This window comes from Drosophila miranda, chromosome 4, assembly GCF_003369915.1.
Source record: "Drosophila miranda strain MSH22 chromosome 4, D.miranda_PacBio2.1, whole genome shotgun sequence".
In the NCBI taxonomy this organism is placed as follows: domain Eukaryota; kingdom Metazoa; phylum Arthropoda; class Insecta; order Diptera; family Drosophilidae; genus Drosophila; species Drosophila miranda.
In genome coordinates, this window is record NC_046677.1 from 2,997,615 (window position 1) to 3,024,894 (window position 27,280).

At 38.9% G+C, this 27,280-nt stretch overlaps 1 protein-coding gene across 2 annotated transcripts in view; it reads left to right on the forward strand.

The window, feature by feature from the left end:
- The window catches only part of LOC117188796 (zinc finger protein 271-like), a 68,942-nt gene that overhangs the window by 25,675 nt on the left and 15,987 nt on the right, over positions 1 to 27,280 (forward strand). The window contains exons 4-10 of one of the 2 annotated variants that reach the window (XM_033393188.1): positions 1,178 to 1,460; positions 1,804 to 1,911; positions 1,986 to 2,120; positions 7,211 to 7,280; positions 7,340 to 7,439; positions 10,563 to 10,728; positions 12,754 to 12,837. In XM_033393188.1, coding sequence (XP_033249079.1) covers positions 1,178 to 1,460; positions 1,804 to 1,911; positions 1,986 to 2,120; positions 7,211 to 7,280; positions 7,340 to 7,439; positions 10,563 to 10,728; positions 12,754 to 12,837 — 946 coding nt within the window. The remainder of the gene's footprint in view (positions 1 to 1,177; positions 1,461 to 1,803; positions 1,912 to 1,985; positions 2,121 to 7,210; positions 7,281 to 7,339; positions 7,440 to 10,562; positions 10,729 to 12,753; positions 12,838 to 27,280) is intronic. The other variant, XM_033393189.1, reaches the window with a different exon arrangement.

Below are 27,280 nucleotides of genomic sequence, written 5' to 3' on the forward strand. Positions count from 1 at the left end.
GGTCAAGGTCCGATATCACAGGAGTGTGGATACCAGATTTGGTTGCTCTGGCTCTTATAGGTTCTGAGATCCTTGAACTCATATTTTGCAATTGGCAAAACCGACCATGAAACCTGTGTGTTAGAGAGAGACAGAGCGAGAAAGAATGAAATTGTTTTCTTGATTCTGGCTATAATAATTATACGATCTGGTTGAGACTTTGCACTCTAGAAGATATAGTCATCTTCTACGATTCTGCGTTTTTAGTTTTCTCGTATCGTCGAAATTGTGGATGCCACAGATTTTCGCCCTTTGTGGGGGCGGGGCAAAGTTTTGAAATATTCTTGTAGCAGTGACATATCACAGAAGTCTGCATCCAAAACATCGTTGCTCTCGCTCTTAGAGTCTTTGAACACTAGGCGCTGAAGGGGACGGACAGACGGACAGACGGACAGACGGACGGACGGACAGACGGACAGACAGACATGGCTCAATCGACTCGGCTATTGATGCTGATCAAGAATATATATACTTTATGGGGTCGGAAACGATTCCTTCTGGACGTTACACACATCCACTTTTACCACAAATCAAATATACCCCAATATTTATTTTGAGTATCGGGTATAAAAATAAAATCAATCAGCTAAGGTTAACGCAAATCGCAAAAAGTGGCGGCTTGACAAATCGTGTCAAATTGCTTCCGATTTTCGAAAATCTAAATATTCTTAAGATAATAAAAACCATTTGAATAATTAATAATACACAATATAATATATATATTTTTAATACGTGGAATACCGTATTGGCTGACTTAATATTTATTAAATTTTAAATATATTTCATATAAATGTATATATTAAATATATAAATTGCTAAATTTATTACTAATCACCCCTCAAAATGTCGAATTCCCGATGACTGATAAAAAGCTGGCATGTGTTGGCAAAGTAAAAGGAGGAAAGTAGTATAAAATTAGACAATAATATTATTAGCTCTAAATATTTAAACAAAATCCTATATGGAAGTGAAAATGAGTTGTTATTAAAGATTAATTTCCGTGAGTTGCTAATACAAGAGTTCTAACTCCAGAGTTTGGTTCTTGTTACATAGTATATGGCCAAGTTGATTAATTCTAATCATCTTAATCCATAATATCCATCACATAACATAACTAATTCATTCATTTTTGTTTCAGTCTCGATATAAATTTGGGTTATATGATGAAGTTTCATACAAATACGGAAAACGAGTACATCACTGTAACTGGATAAGATTCCTTACAGTTTCCTCTTCATATGATTCCAACGTAAATCTTATCTGCACAAAGGTCAAGGGCGATCCTATGTATGAGGTAGTTAAAGCAATTATGATACATCAAGAATTGGTAGTATACTATTTGCCAGAACGGCCGGAACAGAGTATTGTTACACATTTACACTCAATATTGTATAGAAAAGCAATGGAATCCTTTGTAAAAGGTAGGCAAGATTAAAAAATAATACTAATATTCATTTATCGTCTATAGCAACAATAATAACACTGTGCGACAGTGATTTTATACTTTTCACGAAACAAAAATTAGGTTGTAGGTTGAGTAAATCTCATTATCACATAATTAGAATTTTCCACCATAATGCGGTTTTTTAATTTATAAAAAACAGTTTTTGGGAATATTTCGAACTTTAAGTATCGGCATGAAATATTGGCCCACAATTTAATTTTGTAAAGTACATTCAAAATTTTAAATTTAGTCGCACAGTGAAATAAAGTGTGTCGCATTTGCATGTCCTACTCAAACTTTATAATATAATTTCTTTTTAGACACTCCACTGGATTTATCATTATCATTAATGTATAGATTACCAAATTTACCGCTTTCTCCTCCAGCAAGTGAAGACGAACATAAGACAGTTTTAGGCAATTATTCAGGTATTAGGTTACAGTTTATTCATTCTACGAATGATCAATTAGGCTAATATCTTTTGAAAATGATTCATTTTTAGCTATTAATAATTACATATATCAGACACCAAAAAGACGAGCTATGAGAAATGAGCGGTCTCTGTTACCCTGTGACGTTTGTAATAAGTCCTTCGATCGACCGAGTCTTTTAAAAAGACATATGAGGACACATACAGGTTTGTTATTGTATTTTTTTTTTCTGGTACCAAACCGACATTTTTTGATTGACTCAAACATTTTCTTTAATGAACTAAGAATAACATATTTTTTTTAAATTAAAAAAAAATGTATTTTTATTTTTTTAGAGGTAATTTTCATTTAACTTACTTATGATACATCTAGCTTTAAGGAACTTAAGGTATCGATTAAAAAATTTATGGTTAAGCGGCTAAGTTGCAGCAGTTTGAACAATCCTGCAATATCCACATTTTATCTTTACCAACATCTTGCTACCTCTGCCTCAGTGTAGTTTTTACTTTATTAACTTTATACAGATACCATCTTGGGAGAACGGTGGGAATTTTCGAAACATGTCAAAGAAAGACTGATCACTTCCGCCATCCATTAAAAAACAGGTGATGACCATAAGATTAAAATCGTTTTGGTCTGAATTGTAAATTTTTTGTGCAAGTTGGAATGAGTAAATTAACAATCGTATTGGCTAGAAAAAATCTATAATATGTACATACATACGTTACTCTTTGGATTCCCTTAAAATTGCGGCAGCTCTGTTTGGAAGTTGGCATCGCCGTGGCTGCTCGCAATTTGCTGGAGTAACTCTCGCTTGGTTTCCTGGTGCAGTTCATTAAATTTCTGCTGCTCCATTCGAACATTCAGCGTTCTCCGATCAATTTTGTTTTGACCGCTGAATGAACGCTAGTGCTTCAGTTGGATCTTTCCAGTCGACATCAATAGAATTCTTTCATCTCAACACAAATCCGCAATATTATTATGTAAAATGTTTTTATCGAAATTTTACCAAATACTGCATAAGCAAATATATATAAATATATTAATTTGAAAATTACCACTACTGGTTTCTGATCCGGTTTATAGATTAATGGTGATAGCGTAACCAATCCCATAAAGTATATATATTCATGAGCAGCATCAATAGCCGAGTCGATATAGCCGTGTTTGCCTGTCCGTCCCGATGAGAGAGGCTATAAGAGCTAGAGTAACCAAATTTTGTATACACAGACAGGCTCCGGGTTTCGCTTACTTTTGCAGTTTACGTTTTCAGCCAAAATTTTTCGTTTTAAGGTGCTCCAGTTTTCACAAATTTTTGTTATTGATGTGTTTTATTTTCTCATCGATTCTGGTAAACTAAAACAGCTGACCTGGTTGCTTTTTATAAATATACAGTGTGATAAAAATGCCTTTATTATGCCATTGCTTGTTTTGAAGCAAAACGACGGCAGAAAGTGCGTGATTTAAGAAGATCAGGGTATTTCAGATGTAATACCTGTGTATTTCATTTATTTAGTAACATCATGCATATTGAAATTTAAATTGCTAGTGGTAAAAAAATGTATTTGTTGCACTCACATTTTTATTTAATTGTTAATTTATTAAAACAGCTGTCTTTACCCTGTGTCTGTGTCGAGCTGCGTCAACTAATATTGTTGCGCTGATAAATTATTTCCCAACCGAATTTGAGGTTGGATTAAAAAAAAATATGTGTAATGAAGGCACAAGCTAAATGGTTTATAAATCCATTTTTTTCCTTTTGCAATTCAGATTCGTTTTTCCGTTCTGGTCTGCGCTTCAATTCTTCAAGTCTCATAATTTCAATACCCAACGGCACCATAATGGGCTACATACTTCACATCATATCAAGCTTTAAGGATCAAAGATAGTGTTTTGTTAATTTGTATATCTTTTATGAAAAATCGACCTCTGCATACAGGCGAAAGCAGAAGAGATAAATAAAAATGTTAAAATATGTACATATATATGTAGCATCTACATAAAGTTGATCGATTTTCGGCCAGACAACCGATTTAAAAAAAAAAAAAATTTAAAAATTATGTTACAGACTTAAATGTGGGTACAGTTAATTGTAATGACATACATATATAGGTTAGATTAAGTAGAGGCGGCTGTCGACTCACTGGCCGCCCGTTTCGTGCCGTTGTGGGACCGTTTGGGTTCTTCCCTCTTCTGCATTGTGAGACGCGATGTCAGCAGTTGTCCCATCTGGATGCTCATTTGAAGAGTCTGGGATATATTGTAGACATTTCCAAAATATCAGTCATGCGTAGCCAATGTCCTGTGAGGGAACGTATAACAGCATGCCGAACTCAGAGGTGCGCTTCCTGTTTATGTCTGCCCATTTTAGTGAGCTATGCGACATCGTGTCGCTAATTTATTGTCTGTTAGTCGCTGGAATTGCTCATTTTTAATAAGCTCAAAAGTAGCCATTGGCATACAAATACCCTCTTTGTCTTTAAGAAGGGGGAATGTAGTACCAAGTGTGGCCAGCTCGTTTGCTATGGCCTAGGACCCATATAAGGCAAATTGCTGAGCCATCTCATGAAGACATTTGCCACGGTGGCCGAGTTCGATGAAATTGCAAATAGTGATTTGATCGCAGCTTAGCTCTCGCGGTAACCGCTTGAAGGCAGCCCAAGATTTCGCTGATTGATATGACATCCGCCTCCGACCTTGTTGTCCAGCTTCGATTCATCCGTGAAGATGTTTGTGACCCCATCTGCGCCTGGCCCTCTAGCCAGCCGTCTCTGTGAGGGATTACACTTCCTCTTTTTTTCGTGCAAGATCAAGGGTTTGTAGGCATATGATGGAATTTAGCGCATCATTTGGGATGGTGCGGAGAGCTCCACTGCTGCAGATTGCCCATTTTTTTCGTGATCGCGGAGAGGAGTTTTGGTTTAACTATTGCTAAATATATCGATTGGACTATAATTGGGTTCTTGCCCCATGTTAAGCCAATGGAACTATTGCAGGTGGAGAGGGCTGTCGTTTCCTTCTTCACGAGCACTGGCGCTGAGGGAGAGCCTGCATCGATTTTCTATATGGGGGCCTGGGAGCCGAAACCATGTATTTATTTGTGAATAACAGCAGTTCCGTTTACGAGGGATTTCGATTCTGTCCCTTCTGATGGAAGCTCACGCAGCTTTGCGGTCATTAAGTCGCAGAGAGTTTGAGGGTATTTCCCCGAGAAGATAAATTCAACGTCGTCCGCGTGGGCCAAAACTTTGGGACCCTCCCTTCCAGGTCACATAGAGTTTTGTTGACTGATATGTTCCATAGAAGACGAGACTGGAAATTGAGCAATTGATCAATGAGCATAACCAAGTGACGGTTCCGTAATGGCACCCGTTACGATGTTATTAAAGGCCCCCTCGATATCGAGAAAAGCTATTAAAGAGTATTTTTTGGGATGCAGAGATTTCTCTACCACTGAGATTACTTCATAAAGTACCGTTTCCGTAGATTTTCCTTTCCGGCAGTCTTGTTGTGTGCATGACAGCATCTGAAGATCTATAATTGTCCTCAGTTGTCGCCTGATAAGTCTCTCAAGAGTTTTGAGAGGGATAAACGATAGACTTATTGGTCTAAAGTCTTTTGGAGTTGAGTGTCAGCCCTTTCCCGCTTTTGGGGATAAAGACTTGCCTCTGGTATTGTCCACAATGCCAGTATCTTCCTGAAGATACATTTCAGCCGTATCTCCGGCTTTGGAATTTGGGCCGGAATGGCAGCATTGCCCCATTGAATTGCTCTCCTTCCTCAATTTCTTTTTGATCTCGCTCTCTCCAATCCAACAGCACCGCGCCACACTCGGCTGAGATGAATCTATCACACTCTCCAGCCTCGCTCTAAGCAAAAATGCGAATTGAAAGCATAACAGACATAACTCCACTAGTTTCGGTTCTTTCTTTATTATTACTATTTTTTAATGCTTGGCATTTCTCTTCTCATCATTCACATACATCTCCGACACATAAAAGAAATGAGTTAAATTTCAGACCGATCCGAACACACCCACTCCCAACATATATGGTGCATCTTTTACTTGTTGTTTTTGCTGTGATTTTATTTTATTATTGCTGTGATGATGATTATTTATATATTTATTCTATTTATGCTTACTTAAGACAATAACCATTAAAAATGAATCTCTTTAAATTACTCCTTCCAATTTAAATTCATTTCAAAGATCATTAATTTTTACTTATGTCAAATTTTTCTCCGTGCTTGAGATAAAAACATATATGTCTTCAGTTGATTAAATATCGAGCTCGCAAGAGTGGAAGAAATTCTATTGATATCAATTCAAATATTGAGCAGCATTTTATAGACAAATTCAGCCTAATCCACAAAATGGAAATACCCGTAAAATTATGCGACCCTTATAATCGCATTTAATTGAATATAAATTCGTTAATATACTTTTTTTACATTCATTTAACATAGTTAGTAAATGTCACAAGATGACCCGAAAGACTACTTAGCTTAAGAGTTACGCTGCGGTGAACGCCGCGCAGTGGTACATTCCGCCGTTTCAGCTTGCTAAATTAATAACTTCTGAACAATTAAATCTTTAAAAATGTAATCTGCTTAAGTAAATTATGCTACAATGTCTAAAAGCTTCACAATAATGGGTTAAAGCTGAACTCTGTTGGCAGTGCATATTTTCCTATATAAAATGCTACATTTTTATTTTTTTTTAGATCGATAAAGTACTTATAATGGTAATTTTACTATAAAATATTATTTTTTATTTAATTTTCAGCATTAAAAAATTGTAATTGGCTGAATTTGTTTGTTTCTGTAAAATATTCCTTCACATCCTGTTTTGTGGGAGGAATATCTGATCATTTCTGAATAATAATTGCTTGTCGATTTATTTTGTGATCTCACATATCTAATGAATGAAATATATGGATCTGATGAGGCTGCCAACATGTTGAAAAGATCTTGGTTTTGCTTAATTCGTGATGTCTTGCTCGTATTCATATTCCTGTATTTTCTGTAATCTTTGTCTCTCATTTCCTGGGCTTCTGAAAACCTTTCAGGGCTGCATTTGAATTTAAAATTATGAATGCAATTTTCCAAGGCAGCTTATTATTCGAACTATGAAACAGTAATTCAAAAAGATTTTCTTGACCTTTTCGAATTTATGATAAAATATCGGCAGTCTGGCCCCATGTGGAGTTGTGTTGGAACGGGTTTAAATGGGTTCAACTATCTTTTATGAAGTCCAAATATAAATAAGTGTACATTATTTATATACTATTTTCAGGCGAAAAACCACACGAATGTTTGGTATGCGGCAAAGGATTTAGCACATCAAGTTCTCTTAATACGCATAGGTAATTATCTCGAAAAAAATAGAAAAAAGCTTACTGATAACAAAATTTCACAATTTTAGAAGAATTCATTCAGGAGAAAAGCCTCACGAATGTCAAGTATGCGGAAAAAGGTTCACAGCGAGCAGTAATCTATATTATCACAGAATGACCCATATAAAGGTAACGTACATTATTTTATGTATTCTATATAATTATTACTATTGATGAAAAAATATATAAACACTTATATCGAACCACTTCAGATAGAGTTGCATATCCTTGAAGCTTGAGTTAAAGTTCATTTTATAAATTAATCAGCTTAATTATTAAACAATCAGCTTACGAATCTAACCGAAAGCTGTTACCTTATTAATTATATGTAGATGACTCACAAATGTATTCAAGCCAAATTAAAAATGAGTTGGAAGTTTTGCTTGGCTCTCTCGGTTGGATTTAAAATTGATATTATGGTTTGGTCAAACAGAACCCCAAAACACATTTCACTAATAGAAAGTTCAGCAGCTTTGACAAGAGAAAGTTTGAAGCCTGATATGCAATTGGCGTGATATTGAGTGATAATTAAAAAAAAACAAAATCGGGTCGCTATTAGAGCCGGAATTGGAAACAGATGAAATATTATAAAATTCTAATTAAATAAAAGGATAAACGGAGTGCAATAGTCAACATTAGAACCTAACTAGCGGCCGCTGTTGCCTTCTTTCTCTCCATGTTTTGCTCGTCTCTCATGACAAGTGCGAACAAATTTGAGATCAGGATCCCTGCAATACCAAAAGACTTATAGAAAGAGCACTTCCGTATAGGTTATAGAAACCATGAGATCACATAAGCGTCCACCAGAATCGGAACCTACGAATAATTCTAAGAACATTTCATTATGAAACTATGTGTCTAAAATTAATTTCTAGCTCCCGCTGAGAAGCAGCAGCAAACAAATATTCAGCTTCGGTTTTCACTTTCACAAAAGTTTTCCGATTTACTTTTGAAATCACATAAACTGGTGCTCACGTTTTTACAATCCGCAAGATTTCTTACTTTTCAAAACGAAAACATTTTTTTCGACGAAATGAAAAGTAAAAAGCTTTTTAAACAATAAATTGTAATTGATGAAGCAATAACATAAATTTGACACCATTACCATGGCAATTTAGTTTGTGCTTTCTTTATAAATAATTTTGTTTTAACCCAACCTCAAATTTGGCTCGGAAATCGCTCGAATCGCTAAAGCTGTATCGGAAGGTTTGAGCCAAGAAGATCTTGCCAACATGAATCCCGGATAAACTGTTCATTGTCGTTTGTTAACCAAACCCAACAACGTAATTAGTGTACTTTCAAACAATTTTAAAAATATTGACTAATTTCATTATAGAAGTTCATGTATTGATCTATTTAAATATCAAATTTGTATAATTAATTGCTAAAGGGGAGTAAACATTTATTTAATTTTACTTAGTCAATGCAATTAATGCCACAAAATCGTCGAGAAATTTGAAACAAAGCAATCCACATCTTATTTGAACTTGCATTTACTGCAAGCACTTTTTGGAGTACATAAATTTTACCGAAATACCACTGCCAGATCCAGGAAATCCATCGCGCATTTAGGGAACCGAATCAAGATGATTTTTTTTCAATGACTTTAGAAAGTCCAAAAATCCTCAAAAGGAGACTTTAAAAAATACAAAATAAGTTATTATTTCTTTAAGAATTTGTATTATTTGTTTTCTCAAAATAAAACAAAAATTTTATAAATATTGAGTTTAACTAGTATATATGTACATAGTAATAGTAATGATAATAAGCTAAATTCGATTATTGGTGGTATTGGGGCATTGGGCTCTATCTTTACTGTACATAGTCCCGGAGATAAAAGTCAAAAGCCAGATTACCTAATTTGGTGCGAGGAAAAAAATTGTATTTAAATTTTAATGTAGGAAACTGAAAATTTCAAAAATATAAAAATAATATTCTGATTTTCCCATTTTGTTCAATTTGATAAATTTTTAAGTGATTTAAAAACTTGATTTAAAAAAATGATTAAATCATTTTTTGTATAAAGATGAATCAGAATCGAGCTTATGATTACAAAATGTGTTATTTTTTTAAATACCATTGTAAGGTTAACTTAACTTGAAGTCGTTATGATTCTCAGCGAGAGCTGGGAATTTATTTTAGACAAACAATTTCATGGTGAAATTTTCTTAGAATTCTTCGTTTTTTGCCATAACGGCAACTGCATGAAAGCAGTTCAGAGCTTTCTTGATTGACATGACCTCCGCTTGGAAGACACGACTGTGATCAGGGAGCCCGAAATAGTGCCGTTTGCATGAGTGACATATCTGTTGCGGTAACCATTGGGTGGAATCTCTAAGACGTATTGCTGCCATTTCTACCCGCTTTTTTCCTGCAAGCTGACGAACGGAAGTAGGTCGTTCGCTATCCTCAACCTGCGACCCGTCCGGTGGCCTCAGCCTTGTATCTTTAACTCAGCCGACATTTTCTGAAAGACTTGGGCTTTCAAAAACTAATAATGAATAGTGGTATTTTTGTTCCATTTAGTTTTTTATTGTGATAAATTACATATATGTAGATTTCAATTTCTACTGCCGAGACTCTACATTTATTCCCAATACTCTGTCAGTGTGGCTTCCCTCCAGGCGCACATAGTGCATGAGAAAGAATGTGTGAGATAGAGACTGAAAATGAGTAAGCGCGTGGACGTCGATGCGTAGCCACTGAAAATAGATTTTTTCCTTCTGGCTATAATAATAATCCGATCTGGTCCAAATCTATATCTGCTAGATATGATCATGCGCTTTTGGTTTTTTTCGTATTTTATTTTTTGACATTGCCACAGATTTTCGTCCTTTGTGGACGGAGAGGACATGTAAAAAGTTTGAAGTTTCTTTCAATGTGATATCACAAATAAATTCATTGCTCTAGCTCTTATATTCTCTGAGATCTAGGCGTCAAATAAGACGGTCAGACATACATGGCTTTTACGACTCGGCTACTGATACTGATAAAGAATAAATATACTTTATGGGAAACGCTTCCTTTTGGATGTATTTGGCATGCATCCATACTTTCACCACTAATCTAATATACTCATTTTAAGTTTCGGGTAAACAAAAAAACGAAATTTTCTTATCAATTTGGGGTTTTACAATTGTTTAATAAATTATTATTTTTTCTGTGGCAAGGTTTGGTTTTAATTTTAAAAAGTTGCCATATTTTTTTTATAGGTAGTATTTGTTTACTTATTGCTTTGTTTGTATTTTTTAGGAAAAACCACATAAATGTAATTTGTGCTCGAAATCATTTCCCACACCCGGAGACTTAAAAGCTCATATGTATGTGCACAGTGGCTCTTGGCCTTACAAGTGCTCAATTTGCCACCGCGGATTTTCCAAGCAAACTAATCTAAAGAATCATTTATTTCTACATACCGGTAAGCTAAGCATAACTCGTAAATAAGTATTTTTGTTAATACATCGCTCAAAAAAACTTTCTATCTTATTTATTTAAATACAAGGTATTTATACGCATATCTATCTAACCTGAAAATAAAATCATATGTGGCCCATGTAAGCTTTGACATGAAATATTCATGAAACTAACGCTTCTTAAGTTTTTGTTCGGAATAGATCGACTAATAGACTTCAGACTATTTTATGGGGGCAAAATGGTGCTACATATACGTAAAGTTATAACAAAAAATATAAAATGATTTTCAATCCAGTTTGAGAAAAAAATATATACATATAGTGACCATCCATAATATCCATATCCTTATCTCCACTTCACATACACATTATGTTTATGTCCAATTCACCCACCCCATCCACAAAAGAAACAGGACACCACCCAAGAATCAATAACTGATTCTTCCCACACTCCAAGCTAGAGTCCTCCATAATATAAACAATGGACCCCATTGATTCATCAAAGCCAGAATCACGCCACTCGCGAGAAATCGATTCTTTAGAATCATGACACTCATGAGGACCAATCAGAGCTAGTCATAAAACCAAGAAGTATCACACTCCTAGCTCCCTCATGTAATGCAACACCGATCGCCAGCAGCGGATGCCTTTCATCAAAGCCGACGCATCCCCAAGTATCGGTCCAGGCACGTACGCCACCGACACGAAGATGCAGCCGAGGAAAGCAACACCCGAAGCCAGAGTCGAGAGCTCCAAGAGAAGGGCTCATGGAAACTAACCAACAATAGAGAAATCAGTTCCGTTTGAGACAAGCAGACATACAGTAAAGTCGGGGAATTCATTATAATCTTGTGACATAAAGATCTTAAGTTTGTAAAATAAAAATCTATTTAAAAAACTTAAAATCGAGTTGCGGATATTTAACTATATATATAAAATATATATATACAAAAATTCACCTGTGACAATATACGGTTTTTAGTGATGCTGGTTTCCAGGTGTTCTTTATGCAATAGAAAGTAATTAACAAATATGTTAATCAACACAGCTGGTCGTAAATTAAGTCTTATAAAAAATGGCATTTAATGCAATTATGTTGCTACATACTATATGGCAAAACTTCATCTGGAGTAACCAACAAGGTGAAATTAATACTAGCCGAGACGTTTAGGAGCGGCACGTATTGGGTTAACACTCAGGAAACGAAGTTTTATAGCTATATATATAAATGCTCTGTTTGTTTATAGCTCATATAAAAACTCGAAAAGTACTGCACCGATTGAGCTAAATTTTGACATATTGCAGTCTGGCACTTGAGTAAGGGATGCGTGTTTTTTTGCTTGCTCGATCCAAAAGGGATCTCACTAGCTGTATATACAATATAGTGGTATTAGTATTTACAGTGGTATTAGGCGATTTAGGGAAATTAGTACTGCTACAATATCATAGAATTCAGTCCCAGTCGCGATCTTAGTATTTTTGTACGAATATTTTCAAAAGTAGGACTTTCCTAGCGGTCAAATCTAATTAAACGAATAAATAATATTTTAGAATATCAGCTACCAAAGGTCAAAGCTGTGCCACGACCATTTGTTTATTCAAATTTATTCAATTATTATTTATTAAATTTATTTATTATTCAAATTTATATTTTAACAAAAAGTTCCTTTAACTGAGTTAATGTATCCCTGTGTAAATTTCAAGTGGCGATAGGTTATGACATCGAAATTCGCAGTTTTTTCGTTAATATCATTTTATAAATACATAAAATATAAAAAAAAAAATTTTTGATCAAATTAAGAATCATTCAGTACACTTCAATTTTAAAAACAAATCAATGTGCTTGGTTTGCGAGAAAACGGACTTTACTGACAACCTATTCAAGTGCCGAGGAGTTTATTCACATAGATATACATATATCAAAAGTATAACAATATACCATCAATTAGCTAGGCTATTAAGTTACAGAAGCTATACTTCAATTTTTTCAAATTGCCATAACACCACTACAAAAGTATTTATATTTCTAGGTGACAAGCCGCATGGTTGCCCGATATGTAGCAAAAAATTTGCACTGGCGTGTAATTTAAGAGCCCATATGAAGACTCATGAAGGTAAGCTTAGTCGTATGAATTTCTTATAACCGAAAAATATGTCAATTTAAAAAGGATGCATCAGCTTTTAACCTATTTAAAAACCATTTATTCAAAATTTAAAGGGTCGACTTATAACATTTCATAATAATATTTAAATAATACGCTTTGGCAAAACAAATCAGCCAAATAATCTTCGAAGGAACGCTTCAAGAATAAAAATTGAACGAATTCCGAGGTTTCTAGGTCTGTTACAATAGCCCTCACGGTTGTTGTGAACTCCAAAATGCGATATTTTAAAAGGAGATCGATTGGGTATCATTCTATTGAGAAGCTGAGCCTACAATGCCTGTAAATGCAGCCAACGATTTTATTTTTCGAAGTTTAAGTTGCTCTACAGATTGAAAGGTGCTGAAGGGAATTCACCGTCCAGATTCTTGATGAGCACAACAGCTCTAGCTACCACATCACACAAGATTCGTGAGACCAACAAGCTAGGTTGAGCAGAGCTGGGGTTGAAAACTGATGATCCATTGACTGATCAGGGCGCGTAGATACGGGTGATAGCATATACAGAAGCAGAGTATGGTGCTTTGTTTTGATGCGATATTATAGTCTGGAAGTTTCTGCGCCATGACTGCATCTATCAAGTGGCGATGCAATTACTGCACCATCAAGTGGCCCGTGTGACACCAGCAGAAGGCTGTTATGCGCGGATCCCAGGCAAAACGCAGCCCTCCTCCCGCCCAACCGACCGAGGGGCGCTGCCGAATGACGCGCGGCGCGTAGCCGAACCGAACGCGAACATGCAGGAAATATAGCTGTTAGACTAATATGCGAGGAAAATTAGTTCAAAACTTACTAAGAGAAAGCTATGTGAGTATTAATCTAATAAGAGGAAAGGAATCAGTGGTAGATATAATCTTGTAGAGGGAATTCTAATCCGAGCATAACACCCAAAATGGTTCATGAAAGGAATAATTCGATCTGCAAAGTGGAAGGGACAACGATGTATAGTTTATATTAAATCTAATAAGAATCGTGAAGTTTATGTGGCTCAACAGATCAAGGATCAATCACACCAAGCATTTTTCTACGGTTAATTATGAATGGGATGTTTACTATTATCAATCTACTAGAGTAAGATGGCATTCTCACACCTTCATCCCAGTTAAGGCCCCGCAGAGAAAAGAGTAAAAAGTTGTTCTGTACTGATTCTATACGGTCCTGGTGTACGATGGCTATGGCTGTTTTTCTGACACAACAATTCAAAGCTTGCACAAGTATCAAAGGAAAACAGATGGAAATATATATTGTAAGGGTCTATAAGGGTCCTAATTAAGTTTGTTTTACAGTTAGTTTTACAGCTTCGTAAACAGTAAGCTCAGAACGTCCGCACATCCATCCTCGCTATCATTTTGCAATGCGTCGGCAAATAATGATCAGGTCATTGCCGATCTTTTTGCCCAATTTTTCCAAACGATACGGTTACCGAGGTCGAACGTAATTTTCAGTCCCATGTAAGATGAATATTCTTTACTTCATGATCTTCGACTGGTTAAGCCGGTGTTTTCACCGGGTCCAGACGGGGTTCCAGGTTGTGTACTCAGGTACTGCGCCGAGGCACTGTGTGGACCCTTGCTTAAACTATTCACCCTGTCCATTGATTCTGTTTTCTTCCCTCTCAATCTGAAAGGAATCATTTATAATTCCTCTCCATAAAAAGGTAGCAAGTCTGACGCCAAAAATTATAGAGGTATAGCAAAGTTATCCGCTATTCCCAAAATGTTTGAGAAGGTTTTAACGACGCACTGGCAACATCTCCGCAAGTCACTTATATCTCCAACTCAGCATGGATTTTTAAGGCGGCGATCAACCACCACGAACTTGTTAGAGCTTATCTTTATCATTATTAAAAGCTTTCAAGATAACTTACAGACGGATGTTATTAACACCGACTTAAGTAAAGCATTCGACTCTGTAAACCATTCCCTTTTAGCATATAAGATAGGGTTTCCGCCCAACCTCCTGAGATCGATTTCTAGCTAAATTTGTTTCAGGTCTCAACAAGCATCAAGTCCTCGTGTACTTATGTATGCGGATGATGTTAAACTCTGTTTTCAGTATAAGGACATTTTATTTCATTCTTGCTTGCAATCCGATCTCAATAACTTTTTAGTCATGGTATTGTGCAAACTTGTTACGCCTTAATGCCTCAAAATGCAAAGTTATGACATTTCATCATTCTAGCCCCTTGTTGGCTCCAAACACCATATGTGGTGGTTCTCTTGAGATATTTACCCTGGTGGATGATCTTGGTGTTATATTAGACGCCAAGCTATAGTTTTCTGAACACATTTCTACCATGGTAATGGTACATGGTACATGGGTTTATAAGGATGTGGTCAAAGGAATTTGACGACCTCGCTAGTTCGTCCGATCTTGGAATACGGCTCCTGTGTATGGTGCCCTCAGTATAATGTACACCAGGACCGTATAGAATCAGTACAGAAAAACTTGTACTCTTTGCTCTGCGGGGCCTTAACTGGGATAAAGGTGTGAGACTCCCATCTTACTCTAGTAGGCTATTAGTAAACCTCCCATCCTTAGTTAACCATAGAAAAATGCTTGGTGTGATTTTTATGCACAACTTGAGGGGTGACATAGACAGCCCTATCTGTTGAGCCGCATAAACTTCACGATTCCTATTAGACCTACTAGAAATTTTATACCGTTGTTCCTTCCACTTTGTAGATCGAATTATTCCTTGCATGAACCGTTTAGGGTCTTATGCTCGGATTATAATTCCCTCTACTATATTATATCCACCACTAATTCTCTTCCTCTATTAAGTTACTAATCCTCACACATCTTTCTAGTAATTAGTAATTGCTGTGGTATTTGTATTTGTATTTTGAATGCATGCTTGGTTTCTTAGTATATGTAGTGCAAATTTTCGTCGAATATTAGTCTAACAACTATCTTTCTTGCATGTTCGCGTACGGTTCGGCTAAGAGCCGCGCGTCATGCGGCAGCGCCCTTCTGTCGGTTCGGCGGGAGTAGGGCTGCATTTTTCCTGGGATCCGCGCATAACAGCCTTCTGCTGGTGTCACACGGGCCACTTGACGGTGCAGTAATTGCATCACCTCTTGTAAGATGCAGTCATTGCATATAAACGTCAAAACGAAAATACCAGATGCAGGAACCATATTCTAAGATAGGCCTGACAAAAGAAACATACAGTAGTTTAGTGGTATAAGAGTCAATAAATTCTTTATATCACCTTTTGATATCACGACGCAATACTTTGCCTTTATTTAAAATAGCGGATATAGAAATTTTGGAAAAAAATTGGTCTCTGTACCTACAACATAACCTTTGTTCCGGCCTTGTGAGGAAATGGTATTGATTGAAAAGTCAAAAAGGTAATGCGATGGAAGGTCATGACATTACATTTGGAAATGTTTAGAGGAAAAAATGTAACTTAACACCAATTATTGAGAGCTTCGAGATCCGTTTTGAAGAAGTAACGGGGACACGGGATACCTAGTATAAGAAAAACATAGCTTGACATCATCAGCATACATTCGAATTCGGGAATAAGTTAAGACTTGGGAAAGATCATTTACAAAAAATTAAACAACAAGGGACCGAGATGGCTACTTTGAGGCACACCCGACTAGCCAAAAACAGGTTTAGAGAGAGACGAATTAAAGCAGAGCTTTAATAAGCTGAGAACGATTGGAAAGGGAAGCACCTGTCCAGAGAAGAAGTTTAGTCGGAAGCCCGAGGAGAGTTAGTTTATAAATAAGAAGACTGTGATTAACTGAATCAAAATCTTTACTTAAATTAGTATAAACTACATCAGTTTGACACTGTTTTGCAAATCCGGCAGTTATAAAAGTGGAAAATTGAAGAAAGTTCGAAGAAACTGCGCGACTTGTTATAAATCCGTGCTGAGATTGTGAAAACAAGGAACTACAAAAGTGTTTGAGCTGAGAAGTTAGAGAACCAGCACAATGTTTGAGAACGGCACTGTAACACGATTTTAAGTAATTTAATAGTTTATTTTTGCCATGGAAAGGTGGATAGATACAACTTGAACTAGTTAAAGGGAAAGGGTATAAGTGCATATCACGAAAGTCAATAGATGAGGCGAGATAAGAGGGAAGGTTAAAAGAAGGAACAGAGTAGCAGCAATATCGCAATCGTTATCATCATAGCTACCATTTAAGTACAAGAAAGAGGGAAGTTGTGAAGAATCGCACTTATAATTAGCAAACGTGGGGAATTTTTTAGGATCGCGTTTAAGTTGAGCTTGCAGTTAGCCAAGTAATTATTGTAGCATAGAATAGAGTATAAAATAAAGAAAGGTTAATACTTAGAAAAATCCGATTGCAAATCAGACATTTTAATCTTCTGGTACAAAAGAGATTCAATATTATGTAGGAAGGCCAGGAAGATTTCTCTGGAAACTGAAGGAACCAAAGTAGGAAAGATGCAAAAAAATAGTACTATAGAATGCATTTTTTTTTTTTTTTTTTTTTTTGGACGTTGACATGCAATGAATGCATCTTTCAAGAGGCGATGCAGTTACTGCACCGTCAAGTGGCCCGTGTGACACCAGCAGAAAGCTGTAACGCGCGGATCCCAGGCAAAACGCAGCCCTCCTCCCGCCCAACCGACCGAGGGGCGCTGCCGCATGACGCGGTGCGTAGCCGAACCAAACGCGAACATGCAAGAAAGATTGCTATTAGACTAACATTCGAGGAAAATTAGTACTAAACTTACTAAGAAACTAAGCATGCAATCAAAATACAAATTCCACTACAGTTACTAATTAATAGAAAGGTGTGTAAGGATTCATAATTTAATAAGAGGAAGAGAATTAGTGGTGGATATAATATGGTAGCGGGAATTATAATCCGAGCATAAGACCCTAAACGGTTCATGCAAGGAATAATTCGATCTACAAAGTGGAAGGAACAACGGTATAAAATTTCTAGTCAGTCTAATAGGAATCGTGAAGTTTATGCGGCTCAACAAATCAGGGCTGTCTATGTCACCCCTCAAGTTGTGCATAAAAATCACACCAAGCATTTTTCTACGGTTAACTAAGGATGGGAGGTTTACTAATAGCGTTACTAGAGAAAGATGGGAGTCTCACACCTGCATCCCAGTTAAGGCCCCGCAGAGCAAAGAGTAAAAAGTTTTTCTGTACTGATTCTATACGGTCCTGGTGTACTTTGTACTGAGGGCACCATACACAGGAGCCGTATTCTAAGATCGGACGAACAAGCGAGGTATAGAGAGTCTTTGTTATATAGGGGTCGTCAAATTCCTTTGACCACCTCTTCATAAACCCAAGCACGCCCATGGCCTTATTTACCATGGTAGAAATGTGTTCGGAAAACTTTAACTTGGGGTCTAACATAACACCCAGATCATCCACCAGGGTAATTCTCTCAAGAGAACCATCAAATAGGGTGTAGGGAGCCAACAAAGGGCTAGAACGATGAAATGTCATAACTTTGCATTTCGAGGCATTAAGGTGTAACAAGTTTGCACAACACCATGACTGAAAGTTATTGAGATCGGATTGCAAGCGAGAATGAAATGAAATGTCCTTATACTGGACACAGAGTTTAACATCATCCGCATACATAAGTACTCGAGAGTATGTTAATACTGAAGGTAAGTCATTAATAAAGAGTGTGAAGAGTAAGGGGCCTAGATGGCTGCCTTGTGGTACTCCCGAAGAAACCTTTACTGGTAAAGAGAGGGAGTTTTTGAAGAGGACTCTTTGAGACCTGGAACAAAGATAGCTAGAAATCCATCTCAGGAGGTTGGGCGGAAACACTAAAAGGTCAAATTTATGCGCTAAAAGGGAATGGTTTACAGAGTCGAATGCTTTACTAAAGTCGGTGTAAATAACATCCGTCTGTAAGTTACATTGAAAGCCTTTAATAATGAAAGAGGTAAACTCTAACAAGTTCGTGGTGGTTGATCGCCGCCTTATAAATCCATGCTGAGTTGGAGATATAAGTGACTTGCAGAGATGTTGCAAGTGCGGAGTTAAAACCTTCTCAAACATTTTAGGAATAGCGGATAACTTTGCTATACCTCTATAATTTTTTGCATCAGACTTGCTACCTTTTTTATGGAGAGGAATTATAAACGATTCCTTCCAGATCGGGGGGAAGCAAGAATAATCAATAGACAGGGTGAATAGTTTAAGCAAAGGTCCACACAGAGCCTCGGCGCAGTACCTGAGTACACAACCTGGAACCCCGTCTGGACCCGGTGAAAACACCGGCTTAACTAGTCGAAGATAATGAAGTAGGGAACATTCATTTAACAAGGGACTGAAAATGCCGTTCGACCTCGGTAAACCGTATGGGTACGGATGACCAGAGTAGCTTTCCTCAGAATAGGTGGTTTGGAAAAATTGGGCAAAAAGATCGGCAATTGCCTGATCATTATTTGCCGACGTATTACAAAATGATAGCGGGGATGGGTGTGCGGACGTTCTACGCTTACTGTTTACGAAGCAGTAAAACTGTTTAGGGTCCTGAGAAAAACGTATCCTGCATCAAGATAGGGAGTTCTTATAGCATTGAGCATTAAGAACTGAAAAGTTTGACCGAGCTATTACATAGCGAGAGTGAGAAGTAGGAGAACCCACTTCTTGAAATTTTTTATAAAGTCTTGATTTTAAGTTTTTTAGCCTGGATAACTCTTTGGTAAACCAAAGGGGTTTTCCAGATCTAGTCGGACAAGAATGCGGGACACAAGAATCAAACGAGGGGGAACGTTGTGAGTTGCTGCGGACACCGCAACTCTACGGTTATACCCGATACTAAGTCAGTATGGCTCTCCTCCGGCAGACGCCGCTAATATTAAACGACACGACAAAGAGTGCGTGCGAGAGAGACAGAAAATCAGTCTGAGCGTGACGTCGGGCGCTGCGTAGCCAGTGCAAATTGATTTGTTCCGTTTGGCTATAAAAATTATCTGATCTGGTCCAGATTCAGCAATCTGATAGATATGGTCGTTATCTATGATTCTGCGTTTTTAGTTTTCTCGAATGTGCAATATTGTGGATGCAACAGATTTTCGTCCTTTGTGGGGGCGGAAGGGGGTGGGGCGAAATTCTGAGATATACGTTTTATAGTGAGATCTAACAGAAGTGCGGATACCAAATTTGGTTACTCTAGCCTTAATAGTCTCTGAGATTTGTGGATGCCCCAGATTTTCGTCCTTTGCGGGGGCGGAAGGGGGTGTGGCGAAATTTGGACACAAAACGGTCAAGGTCCGATATCACAGGAGTGTGGATACCAAATTTGGTTGCTCTGGCTCTTATAGGTTCTGAGATCCTTGAACTCATATTTTGCAATTGGCAAAATCGACCATGAAACCTATGTGTTAGAGAGAGACAGAGCGAGAAAGAATGAAATTGTTTTCTTGATTCTGGCTATAATAATTATACGATCTGGTTGAGATCTTACATTCTAAAACATATAGTCATCCTCTACGATTCTGCGTTTTTGGTTTTATCGTATCTTTAAAAATGTGGATGCCACAGATTTTCGTTGCTCTAGCTCTTATAGTCTTTGAGCACTAGGCGCTGAAGGGGACGGACAGACGGACGGACGGACAGACGGACAGACGGACAGACAGACATGGCTCAATCGACTCGGCTATTGATGCTGATCAAGAATATATATACTTTATGGGGTCGGAAACGATTCCTTCTGGACGTTACACACATCCACTTTTACCACAAATCTAATATACCCCAATACTCATTTTGAGTATCGGGTATAAAAATGTGCCAAGAGCATTGTAAAAAATGTTTGTGCCTTTTATGATATCAGTGCACAAGTACAAAGCGGACCAATCAAAATCCCTAATGAGGTTATTAAGCTTCGCAAACTCGGCTTTACGAAAGCAGCGGACACGTTCAGGAAGTCTATTCGACCGATCCAATACAGTTGGTCCTATATCTAGCGACACCTCGAAAGTAGGGTGGTAGGCGGAAGGGCTCGGGTTAACAACACTATGGTCGGATCCGATACAAAGCACAGCTCAAGCAATCGACCCAAGGAATTTTTCACATGGTTGACTTGAGACAGGGATAGGTCAAGCAAGCCGTCAACAAAGTCATGTCGTGACATGGGCACTAGGATACTAGACTCGTTTACCGAAGACCAAACAGTTCCTGGCAAGTTGAAGTCACCAAGAACTATCATACGATCTTTATCAGATAGCGAGGAAGAAACAGCGGTTAAAGCGGACAAGTGCTGCTCATAAATTGAAATATCCGAAGAAGGTGGGATATACGAGCAGGTAATGAATATAGCGAAAGCGGGAAGAATCAGTTTTACACACAGGAATTCCAGTTCCTGTTAAACTTGGACTGTGAAGTGTTCCGACGTGAAGTAAGAGTCCACTGCAATTAGAACCCCCCCTGCACGTCGAGACGAACAGTCCTTTCTAAAAGTTGTGTACCGACCTGCGAAAACCTCGGAACTAAGAATGTCCGGCTTTAACCAGGTTTCAGTAAACACAATAACGTGGGAAGCAAATGCAACACTATCCCGGAAAAGAATGCTGAGCTTACTACGCAAGCCTCTTACACTCTGATAGGTTACTAAAAGAAAAGTTAGTTTTTTGGAAAGGTGGAAGCAAGACGGGAAGTTGAGGAAGAGGAAGTTGAGGTTGAGGGTGGCTCACTGGAAAGATTTGGAAGGGATATGGGGGGCCTATTCTTCTTCTTAGCCTTAAACTCCTTCACCACCAAATGCTCCGGCCAAAATTTGGCGGAGCAAATGGTGTCAAATTGAGTTGGGGAGATGCTTATCTTAAACGAGGCTATCTCCCTGGCATATGAGAAGTTAAATTTCTCCACCTTTAAACCCACGGCTTTTATTTTGCTTTGAATAAAAGCAATTACATCATTAGATGTGAGGTCAGGGGCCAGCCGTGAAACAAAAACTTGTCGTTTTGGTGGGACTCCCACCGGTGGTTTAGTCACCACAGGCCTAGTACCTGTGGTGGCAATATCCGGAGGTCCGGATGGTCTATTTACTGGTGGGATCGGGATAGACGGGACAACTAGCGAACTTGCGGACACCACGGACACGGACGCTGCAGACGTACTTGGCTGCACATTCTTCGAGGCGATGAATTCGGCTACCGAATCTGCATCGCCAGCAGCTGTCGTTGCCCTTGGAGTGGCAAACGAGATCAACTGCTGCACTCTTGGAGTGGTCGGAGTCAGTTTTTCGGCGGCGCACGGCTGAGTGACGGTTGGCAATTGCAGATCCCGCGGAGTGACCTTTTTGCGCCTCGGAGACTCAATCAGCAGTTGCAGACTGTCAAATTGAGACTCCATGGCTAGAAGCCTATCGTAAATATAAATATGACCATGTCAGTCTCAACCGCACGACATGCCTCACAACTGTAGTGCAAGCCATTACGTTTTGCTTTGGCATCGCCCACGAGGCCCGTAAACCCAGCGCATTTTGCGTGCACTAAGCTATCGCAGAGCTAGCAGGGGGTATACGGCTGATCATGGGTGATCTCTTTCCGACAGGATTTTTAGGCACATACCACAGAAAACTCCATAATACAAAATTTGAACAAAATTAAAATCCAAAAATATTCCAAAACACATGGCTATCAAACCAGTGTGCCAGACAAACGCTAATAGGAGGAGAGGAGAACAGTTGCAGCAGCAGCTAATACGAGAGAGAGAGAGAGGGAGCTACTGAACAGAAAGTTACGTGATCTGCTTCTTACAGCTTTTTTTTGCACAGACCACAGCGTATTCTATTTTATTATTTATTTATTTACTATTATTTGCAAAACAAATTGGTATCAGACCAATGTGCCAGACAACGCTCAAAGCGGAATTGGTGAAAAAAGAGAGCAGAGTGGAGAGCGGTTATAGCGAGAGCTACTAAGCAGAGAGCGCTATTGCTCAGAAAGTTTAAAGAGCGAGAGAGAAAGAACAGTTATTGAAGTTGAGGTGATAGCGAGAGAGTGATAAAACAACAAAAGCTACCAGACGAGAGCGGACTGCAATGCAATGTAATGCGTACTCACTCACTGCAACAACACAAACACAAGCACAAGCACAAGCCGACGCCGAAAAATAAAAAGTTAAATAATGTTTTAACACAAATCAAAAGGCATGCACTCGCGTAAATGAATAGGTTTCCAGATTGTTGTCTGGTTAGAAAGTATAATTAGAATTTAGTTAGGAAAACACCGGCTGTTTATTCAAAACAAAAGGAAACGAGGGGGAACGTTGTGAGTTGCTGCGGACACCGCAACTCTACAGTTATACCCGATACTTAGTCAGTATGCTCTCCTCCGGCAGACGCCGCTAATATTAAACGACACGACAAAGAGTGCGTGCGAGAGAGACAGAAAATCAGTCTGAGCGTGACGTCGGGCGCTGCGTAGCCAGTGCAAATTGATTTGTTCCGTTTGGCTATAAAAATTATCTGATCTGGTCCAGATTCAGCAATCTGATAGATATGGTTGTTATCTATGATTCTGCGTTTTTAGTTTTCTCGAATGTGCAATATTGTGGATGCAACAGATTTTCGTCCTTTGTGGGGGCGGAAGGGGGTGGGGCGAAATTCTGAGATATACGTTTTATAGTGAGATCTAACAGAAGTGCGGATACTAAATTTGGTTACTCTAGCCTTAATAGTCTCTGAGATTTGTGGATGCCCCAGATTTTCGTCCTTTGCGGGGGCGGAAGGGGGTGTGGCGAAATTTGGACACAAAACGGTCAAGGTCCGATATCACAGGAGTGTGGATACCAAATTTGGTTGCTCTGGCTCTTATAGGTTCTGAGATCCTTGAACTCATATTTTGCAATTGGCAAAATCGACCATGAAACCTGTGTGTTAGAGAGAGACAGAGCGAGAAAGAATGAAATTGTTTTCTTGATTCTGGCTATAATAATTATACGATCTGGTTGAGATCTTACATTCTAAAACATATAGTCATCCTCTACGATTCTGCGTTTTTGGTTTTATCGTATCTTTAAAAATGTGGATGCCACAGATTTTCGTTGCTCTAGCTCTTATAGTCTTTGAGCACTAGGCGCTGAAGGGGACGGACAGACGGACGGACGGACAGACGGACAGACGGACAGACAGACATGGCTCAATCGACTCGGCTATTGATGCTGATCAAGAATATATATACTTTATGGGGTCGGAAACGATTCCTTCTGGACGTTACACACATCCACTTTTACCACAAATCTAATATACCCCAATACTCATTTTGAGTATCGGGTATAAAAATGTGCCAAGAGCATTGTAAAAAATGTTTGTGCCTTTTATGATATCAGTGCACAAGTACAAAGCGGACCAATCAAAATCCCTAATGAGGTTATTAAGTATCGCAAACTCGGCTTTACGAAAGCAGCGGACACGTTCAGGAAGTCTACTCGACCGATCCAATACAGTTGGTCCTATATCTAGCGACACCTCGAAAGTAGGGTGGTAGGCGGAAGGGCTCGGGTTAACAACACTATGGTCGGATCCGATACAAAGCACAGCTTTAGCAATCGACCCAAGGAATTTTTCACATGGTTGACTTGAGACAGGGATAGGTCAAGCAAGCCGTCAACAAAGTCATGTCGTGACATGGGCACTAGGATACTAGACTCGTTTACCGAAGACCAAACAGTTCCTGGCAAGTTGAAGTCACCAAGAACTATCATACGATCTTTATCAGATAGCGAGGAAGAAACAGCGGTTAAAGCGGACAAGTGCTGCTCATAAATTGAAATATCCGAAGAAGGTGGGATATACGAGCAGGTAATGAATATAGCGAAAGCGGGAAGAATCAGTTTTACACACAGGAATTCCAGTTCCTGTTAAACTTGGACTGTGAAGTGTTCCGACGTGAAGTAAGAGTCCACTGCAATTAGAACCCCCCCTGCACGTCGAGACGAACAGTCCTTTCTAAAAGTTGTGTACCGACCTGCGAAAACCTCGGAACTAAGAATGTCCGGCTTTAACCAGGTTTCAGTAAACACAATAACGTGGGAAGCAAATGCAACACTATCCCGGAAAAGAATGCTGAGCTTACTACGCAAGCCTCTTACATTCTGATAGGTTACTAAAAGAAAAGTTAGTTTTTTGGAAAGGTGGAAGCAAGACGGGAAGTTGAGGAAGAGGAAGTTGAGGTTGAGGGTGGCTCACTGGAAAGATTTGGAAGGGATATGGGGGGCCTATTCTTCTTCTTAGCCTTAAACTCCTTCACCACCAAATGCTCCGGCCAAAATTTGGCGGAGCAAATGGTGTCAAATTGAGTTGGGGAGATGCTTATCTTAAACGAGGCTATCTCCCTGGCATATGAGAAGTTAAATTTCTCCACCTTTAAACCCACGGCTTTTATTTTGCTTTGAATAAAAGCAATTACATCATTAGATGTGAGGTCAGGGGCCAGCCGTGAAACAAAAACTTGTCGTTTTGGTGGGACTCCCACCGGTGGTTTAGTCACCACAGGCCTAGTACCTGTGGTGGCAATATCCGGAGGTCCGGATGGTCTATTTACTGGTGGGATCGGGATAGACGGGACAACTAGCGAACTTGCGGACACCACGGACACGGACGCTGCAGACGTACTTGGCTGCACATTCTTCGAGGCGATGAATTCGGCTACCGAATCTGCATCGCCAGCAGCTGTCGTTGCCCTTGGAGTGGCAAACGAGATCAACTGCTGCACACTTGGAGTGGTCGGAGTCAGTTTTTCGGCGGCGCACGGCTGAGTGACGGTTGGCAATTGCAGATCCCGCGGAGTGACCTTTTTGCGCCTCGGAGACTCAATCAGCAGTTGCAGACTGTCAAATTGAGACTCCATGGCTAGAAGCCTATCGTAAATATAAATATGACCATGTCAGTCTCAACCGCACGACATGCCTCACAACTGTAGTGCAAGCCATTACGTTTTGCTTTGGCATCGCCCACGAGGCCCGTAAACCCAGCGCATTTTGCGTGCACTAAGCTATCGCAGAGCTAGCAGGGGGTATACGGCTGATCATGGGTGATCTCTTTCCGACAGGATTTTTAGGCACATACCACAGAAAACTCCATAATACAAAATTTGAACAAAATTAAAATCCAAAAATATTCCAAAACACATGGCTATCAAACCAGTGTGCCAGACAAACGCTAATAGGAGGAGAGGAGAACAGTTGCAGCAGCAGCTAATACGAGAGAGAGAGAGAGGGAGCTACTGAACAGAAAGTTACGTGATCTGCTTCTTACAGCTTTTTTTTGCACAGACCACAGCGTATTCTATTTTATTATTTATTTATTTACTATTATTTGCAAAACAAATTGGTATCAGACCAATGTGCCAGACAACGCTCAAAGCGGAATTGGTAAAAAAAGAGAGCAGAGTGGAGAGCGGTTATAGCGAGAGCTACTAAGCAGAGAGCGCTATTGCTCAGAAAGTTTAAAGAGCGAGAGAGAAAGAACAGTTATTGAAGTTGAGGTGATAGCGAGAGAGTGATAAAACAACAAAAGCTACCAGACGAGAGCGGACTGCAATGCAATGTAATGCGTACTCACTCACTGCAACAACACAAACACAAGCACAAGCACAAGCCGACGCCGAAAAATAAAAAGTTAAATAATGTTTTAACACAAATCAAAAGGCATGCACTCGCGTAAATGAATAGGTTTCCAGATTGTTGTCTGGTTAGAAAGTATAATTAGAATTTAGTTAGGAAAACACCGGCTGTTTATTCAAAACAAAAGGAAACGAGGGGGAACGTTGTGAGTTGCTGCGGACACCGCAACTCTACAGTTATACCCGATACTTAGTCAGTATGCTCTCCTCCGGCAGACGCCGCTAATATTAAACGACACGACAAAGAGTGCGTGCGAGAGAGACAGAAAATCAGTCTGAGCGTGACGTCGGGCGCTGCGTAGCCAGTGCAAATTGATTTGTTCCGTTTGGCTATAAAAATTATCTGATCTGGTCCAGATTCAGCAATCTGATAGATATGGTCGTTATCTATGATTCTGCGTTTTTAGTTTTCTCGAATGTGCAATATTGTGGATGCAACAGATTTTCGTCCTTTGTGGGGGCGGAAGGGGGTGGGGCGAAATTCTGAGATATACGTTTTATAGTGAGATCTAACAGAAGTGCGGATACCAAATTTGGTTACTCTAGCCTTAATAGTCTCTGAGATTTGTGGATGCCCCAGATTTTCGTCCTTTGCGGGGGCGGAAGGGGGTGTGGCGAAATTTGGACACAAAACGGTCAAGGTCCGATATCACAGGAGTGTGGATACCAAATTTGGTTGCTCTGCCTCTTATAGGTTCTGAGATCCTTGAACTCATATTTTGCAATTGGCAAAATCGACCATGAAACCTGTGTGTTAGAGAGAGACAGAGCGAGAAAGAATGAAATTGTTTTC